Genomic DNA, 7,500 nt, shown 5'->3' with positions numbered 1-7,500 from the left:
AGAGCGAAGTAGTCCAGCCCTGGGGAACGCAGTAACCGGAGGACGCAGTGCACGGCTTCAGCAATGTTGCCCGGCTGCTTCTGGCGCTCTGTTGTGATGCGGGAAAGTATTTGTTTGGCCAAATAAAGAAAGCCTCTGTTGAGTGTGTGTGTGTAGACAAGAACTGATGCTGGTTCTGGTGTGTGTAGATGAGATGTCTCCTGAGGCCGAGTACGTGGATCTGCTCCTGAACCCGGAGAGATACACCGGATATAACGGCCCATCCGCCTGGAGAGTCTGGAACAGCATTTATGAGGAAAACTGCTTCAAGTGAGACACACACACACACACACACACACACACAGATAAACACACACTGCTCTTCTGTGGTATTATGACCTTGATGTTGTTTCAGGCTCTGCTAGAACTTGAATGTTGATTATTCTCCTCATATTCTCCATTGTTGCGGCTCCTCTCTTCCCAGTCTGTCAGTAACGCTCTGTTTACTTCCTGTCTCTATGAAGCCCCTCCTTCTGAAAAGCACACTGTGCTCTGATTGGTCGGCTGGAGCAGTGTGTTGTGATTGGTCGAGCGCTTGAGTGTGTTTGGGAAATGCCCCGCCCCTTTCCATAACCGCCAGTTTAACACGCTACTAACTAACTCAACCAGGCCCCGCCCCTTTATTCAACCAGGCCCCGCCCCTTTATTCTGCGCATTAATTATTATGAGGAATATTGTGGAGGCGTTTCAGGAGTTCAGGAGCACTGACACTGATATAGAGAAGAACTGCAACATTACACACTAAACACAGATGAGGAAAAGCAGAAAATAATGATGTTGTTTTGTGGATGTTTGATGTTTCAGGCCGAGATCAGTGTATCGCCCGCTCAACCCTCTGGCTCCCAGTCGAGGTGCGTCTCATTCTTTCAGCTGTTCTGAGGTCAGTGACACTGTAGATCTAACCTGAACCTTCTCTCCGTCTCTCCTCTTAGGTGATGATGATGGTGAGTTAATATTTGCCTACACTACCCATGATGCTCTGCTCTGAGTGTAGACGGGCTCTTCCTGATGCTGCTCTAACACTGGCTCTCTTCTCTCGCAGGCGAAGGGTTCTACAAATGGCTGGAGGGTGAGTGAGGATTCACACTGTAAATATGATGAGAAGCAAATTAATCATGTAAGAGTTTGCATAATAATAATTGTGCAAATGATGCACACACATCGTGCTCTGCTCGTATTAGAAGAATGAGTCCTGAGGTTCTCCTGAAACTGAGAGATGTCGTCATTATTTTAAGTCGTGGGAAAATCATAACTTTCACGCTTGAGCCGATATCAGCCTGTGTAAGTGCAGAATAGCAGATGAGCAGAAGCTGGAGAACCGGTTCACACTTCTGCACTCGAGTGGCTCTGAGATCAGCGTCAGTCTCTGCTATCGTGATGTTTAGACGGTGTTTGCTTGTGGAAACAGGAAATCCTTCCTTTAGAAACCAACAAACCCGGTGTCACAGAGATTAGGGGGTTTTATGAGGACATGTTTATGTGTAAATCTCTATTGTTACATTTAATTTTATTTATGTAGTATTTTTTTGTAGTTATTAATCATATTTATATGTATAAATTAATTATTCATTTTGGTGGACCAGGGTAATGTGGGGGAAAGTCTTGCAGTTGTATGGAGCTCTTTAATGGAAATGTTTTTTAAAAAATGTATGTATGTGTGTATATATACATGACCCTTAGGTCCAGTCCAGTGTGTTGATCTGTGTGTGTGTGTTCAGGGTTGTGTTTGGAGAAGCGTGTGTTCTACCGTCTGATCTCCGGCCTCCACAGCAGCATCAACATCCACCTGTGCGCAGAATACCTGCTGGACGGTGAACACACACATTATCACACTAATACTCATTACCAACTACTCAATCCATTCTCACAAATTAAAGTAACTAGTATTCCACTCAAGCTTTGGTTACCATAGTATTTTTTTTCGTTGGATGCTCTGAATTTTCGAACTAGTTTTTTTATTGTCGGCAAATGAAAATATTAAATTGAAAACGAATAGCTCATTTCTCGAGGTGACACTCGCTACGTTTACATGCACAACTTTCATTTCAGTTTCAGTTTCAGTCGGACTGAATTAATTCTGATTGATGAATCTGAATGTAGTGTTTACATGAACACTAAACATGTGATCGGGTTGATGTGTGTGTTTATATGTCACAAGCTTCAAATCAGAATAGATGTTTTTGACATGCGCTCACTGCACAAATATACAGAGTTTCCTGATGTCTGCGCATAATAACTATTCTCCTACAGTTCTTTATTTGTTTTAAACAGCAGACTTAATATTTATGCACTACATCAGTACGCTATTTCTACATCATTACGCTATTTCTACGTCATTACGCTATTTCTACGTCATTACGCTATTTCTACGTCATTACGCTATTTCTACGTCATTACACTATTTCTACGTCATTACACTATTTCTACGTCATTACACTATTTCTACGTCATTACGCTATTTCTACGTCATTACGCTATTTCTACGTCATTACGCTATTTCTACATCAGTACGCTATTTCTACATCATTACGCTATTTCTACGTCATTACGCTATTTCTACGTCATTACACTATTTCTACGTCATTACGCTATTTCTACGTCATTACGCTATTTCTACGTCATTACGCTATTTCTTCATCATTACGCTATTTCTTCATCATTACGCTATTTCTACGTCATTGCGCTATTTCTACGTCATTACACTATTTCTACATGATTACGCTATTTCTACATCATTACACTATTTCTACATCATTACACTATTTCTACATCATTACGCTATTTCTTCATCATTATGCTATTTCTACATCATTACGCTATTTCTACATCATTATGCTATTTCTACGTCATTACGCTATTTCTTCATCATTACGCTATTTCTACGTCATTACGCTATTTCTACGTCATTACGCTATTTCTACATCATTATGCTATTTCTACGTTATTATGCTATTTCTACGTCATTATGCTATTTCTACATCATTACGCTATTTCTACATCATTATGCTATTTCTACGTTATTATGCTATTTCTACATCATTACGCTATTTCTACGTCATTACGCTATTTCTACGTCATTACGCTATTTCTTCGTCATTACGCTATTTCTACGTCATTACGCTATTTCTACGTCATTACGCTATTTCTACGTCATTACGCTATTTCTACATCATTACGCTATTTCTACATCATTACGCTATTTCTACATCATTACGCTATTTCTACATCATTACGCTATTTCTACATCATTACACTATTTCTACATTATGCTATTTCTACATCATTACGCTATTTCTACATTATGCTATTTCTACATCAGTACGCTATTTCTACATCAGTACGCTATTTCTATATCATTACGCTATTTCTACATCATTATGCTATTTCTACATCATTACGCTATTTCTACATCAGTACGCTATTTCTACATCATTACACTATTTCTACATCATTACACTATTTCTACATCATTACGCTATTTCTTCATCATTATGCTATTTCTACATCATTACGCTATTTCTACATCATTATGCTATTTCTACGTTATTATGCTATTTCTACGTCATTACGCTATTTCTACATCATTACGCTATTTCTACGTCATTACACTATTTCTTCATCATTATGCTATTTCTACATCATTACGCTATTTCTACATCATTACTCTATTTCTACGTCATTACGCTATTTCTACATCATTACGCTATTTCTACATCATTATGCTATTTCTACATCAGTACGCTATTTCTACATCAGTACGCTATTTCTACGTCATTACGCTATTTCTACATCATTACGCTATTTCTACCTCATTACGCTATTTCTACATCATTACACTATTTCTACATCATTACGCTATTTCTACATCAGTAAGCTATTTCTACATCATTACACTATTTCTACGTCATTACACTATTTCTACGTCATTACGCTATTTCTACATCATTACACTATTTCTAAATCATTAAGCTATTTCAACTTCATTACGCTATTTCTACATCAGTACGCTATTTCTACATCAGTACGCTATTTCTACATTACGCTATTTCTACATCATTACACTATTTCTACGTCATTACACTATTTCTACGTCATTACGCTATTTCTACATCATTACGCTATTTCTACGTCATTACGCTATTTCTACATCATTACGCTATTTCTACATCATTACACTATTTCTACATCATTACGCTATTTCTACATCATTACGCTATTTCTTCATCATTTCGCTTTCTGTCATTACGCTATTTCTACATCATTACGCTATTTCTACATCATTACGCTATTTCTACATCATTACGCTATTTCTACATTACGCTATTTCTACGTCATTACGCTATTTCTACATCATTACGCTATTTCTACGTCATTACGCTATTTCTACGTCATTACGCTATTTCTACATCATTACGCTATTTCTACGTCATTACGCTATTTCTACGTCATTACGCTATTTCTACGTCATTACCTATTTCTACGTCAGTACGCTATTTCTAAATCATTAAGCTATTTCAACTTCATTACGCTATTTCTACATCATTACGCTATTTCTACATCATTACGCTATTTCTACGTCATTACGCTATTTCTACGTCATTACGCTATTTCTACGTCATTACGCTATTTCTACATCATTACGCTATTTCTACGTCATTACGCTATTTCTACGTCATTACGCTATTTATACATCATTGCGCTATTTCTACGTCATTACGCTATTTCTACGTCATTACGCTATTTCTACGTCATTACGCTATTTCTACGTCAGCTATTTCTACGTCATTACGCTATTTCTACATCATTACGCTATTTCTAAATCATTAAGCTATTTCAACTTCATTACGCTATTTCTACATCATTACGCTATTTCTACATCATTACGCTATTTCTGCATTACGCTATTTCTACATCATTACGCTATTTCTACATCATTACGCTATTTCTGCATTACGCTATTTCTACATCATTAAGCTATTTCAACTTCATTACGCTATTTCTACATCATTACGCTATTTCTACATCATTACGCTATTTCTGCATTACGCTATTTCTACATCATTACACTATTTCTACATCATTACACTATTTCTACATCATTACACTATTTCTGCATTACGCTATTTCTACATCATTAAGCTATTTCAACTTCATTACGCTTTTTCTACATCATTACGCTATTTCTACATCATTACGCTATTTCTGCATTACGCTATTTCTACGTCATTACACTATTTCTACATCATTACGCTATTTCTACATCATTACGCTATTTCTACATTACGCTATTTCTGCATTACGCTATTTCTACATCATTACACTATTTCTACATCATTACGCTATTTCTACATCATTACGCTATTTCTGCATTACGCTATTTCTACATCATTAAGCTATTTCAACTTCATTACGCTTTTTCTACATCATTACGCTATTTCTACATCAGTACACTATTTCTACATCAGTACGCTATTTCTACATCAGTACACTATTTCTACATCAGTACGCTATTTCTACATCAGTACGCTATTTCTACATTACGCTATTTCTACATCATTACGCTATTTCTACATCAGTACGCTATTACGCTATTTCTAAATCATTAAGCTATTTCAACTTCATTACGCTATTTCTACGTCATTACGCTATTTCTACGTCATTACGCTATTTCTACGTCAGCTATTTCTACGTCATTACGCTATTTCTACATCATTACGCTATTTCTAAATCATTAAGCTATTTCAACTTCATTACGCTATTTCTACATCATTACACTATTTCTACATCATTACACTATTTCTGCATTACGCTATTTCTACATCATTAAGCTATTTCAACTTCATTACGCTTTTTCTACATCAGTACACTATTTCTACATCATTACACTATTTCTACATCAGTACACTATTTCTACATCAGTACACTATTTCTAAATCATTAAGCTATTTCAACTTCATTACGCTATTAGAAAAGGAATAAACACTCCTTTCAATCAGATCAAAATTTCATTGGGATCGAGCTCAATCAGATTCAGTGCGATTGAGCCGTCAGTCCCATTGCTAACGGATTATTTGGTTGCATGTAAACGTAGCCTGTGACTCTGCTGTTAATAGCGCTGTAGAAATGAAGGTGACTTGACTTTCTCTGCAAGCCTCCAAACACTGCTGTCGTGTAAATGAACGGCCGGAACACATTAAACGTTTCTGTGAGAACGGTGTGTGTTAGCGGCCCCTGAGTTAATAACTAATGATCTTTGCAACGGAAGTGAATCAATCAAAGCTAACTTTATCTGAACAATAACTTTATTCTAGATCTGCTGTAAAGCCTAAACACTCTCTGTTACTGTAATCTCCTGTTCTCACTGTAAAGCTGCTGTGAAACTGATATAATAAGAAGCGCTGTATAAACGAGGGTGACTGTCGTGTCCTCAGAGGGCTGGGGGAAGCCGGTGTGGGGTCCGAATGTCCAGGAGTTTCGCCAGCGCTTCGACCCGGCCGAGACCAAGGGCGAGGGAACGCGGCGCCTGAAGAACCTGTACTTCCTGTACCTGATCGAGCTGCGCGCGCTGACCAAAGTGGCCCCGTACTTCGAGCGCTCCTTCATTAACCTGTACACGGGCAACAGCGAAGAGGACTCGCTCACCAAAGACCTGCTGCTCCAGATCCTCAACGTCACCAAGTGAGACATGTGCCAATACCCAGAACACACTCTCATTTATTACATATGCATTTGACGCCAACCTTTTCTAATGATCTAAAATCATTATTAGTGAGCTCATATTCCCCCAAGAATAAACACTCTAGATAAATATCAGGGTTTCTACGCAGTTTGGAGAAGTATGAATTTTGTTTTGAGTAATTTCCTGGTCTGATTAAGTATGGAAAAATATTTGTGCTTCCAGACCATTGGTCCTCTTCAGTTTTCTAAAATATAAAAGTGCATGTCATCACTTCAAGAAGTCCGATGGAAAAAAGAAAAAATGAAAATAGTCACAGATGATTGTACTTTTTATACCAAATATATAATGCTCAAAATAATGCTGACTGAAACAATTATGTAAAAACCAAGACATCTGGACATTTAAATCTGGAAAAGTATGGAATTTTGAAAGGAAAAATTCTGTGATATTGCATTAAAAACTCTGGATGGAAATGCCATGATGTGCATGAAATTTTAATATATAATATTCCAATTTTGCACATGTTAAATCACAACTTTAGATGGAAACAGTTATGATTTTAGTTTGGGGGATGAGCTCATCTTAATTGAACATCATAAACATTGTGTTTACATATTATATGCAATATTGACACTTCAATAAATTCATTTATAGTCACATTGCAGGACTATTCAAATAAACTGCAGTCTCTATGATACATTCATATAATTTTGATTAAAGCAAAGTTCATAGAGGTGTTATGAGCCTTCAGTCTCTGTATATCTGTGTTTGCAGAGCGTTCC

At 37.1% G+C, this 7,500-nt stretch overlaps 1 protein-coding gene across 1 annotated transcript in view; it reads left to right on the top strand.

Annotated features, from left to right (window-relative positions):
* The window catches only part of ero1b (endoplasmic reticulum oxidoreductase 1 beta), a 17,751-nt gene that overhangs the window by 6,688 nt on the left and 3,563 nt on the right, over window positions 1-7,500 (top strand). The window contains exons 7-12 of the mRNA XM_079856508.1: window positions 189-309; window positions 844-923; window positions 1,082-1,108; window positions 1,758-1,850; window positions 6,471-6,717; window positions 7,493-7,500. The exon at window positions 7,493-7,500 is cut by the window's right edge and continues 62 nt beyond it. Coding sequence (XP_079712634.1) covers window positions 189-309; window positions 844-923; window positions 1,082-1,108; window positions 1,758-1,850; window positions 6,471-6,717; window positions 7,493-7,500 — 576 coding nt within the window. The remainder of the gene's footprint in view (window positions 1-188; window positions 310-843; window positions 924-1,081; window positions 1,109-1,757; window positions 1,851-6,470; window positions 6,718-7,492) is intronic.

Source organism: Squalius cephalus (assembly GCF_949319135.1).
Source record: "Squalius cephalus genome assembly, chromosome: 22".
Lineage (NCBI taxonomy): Eukaryota > Metazoa > Chordata > Actinopteri > Cypriniformes > Leuciscidae > Squalius > Squalius cephalus.
This window is presented reverse-complemented; position numbering and strand designations above follow the sequence as displayed.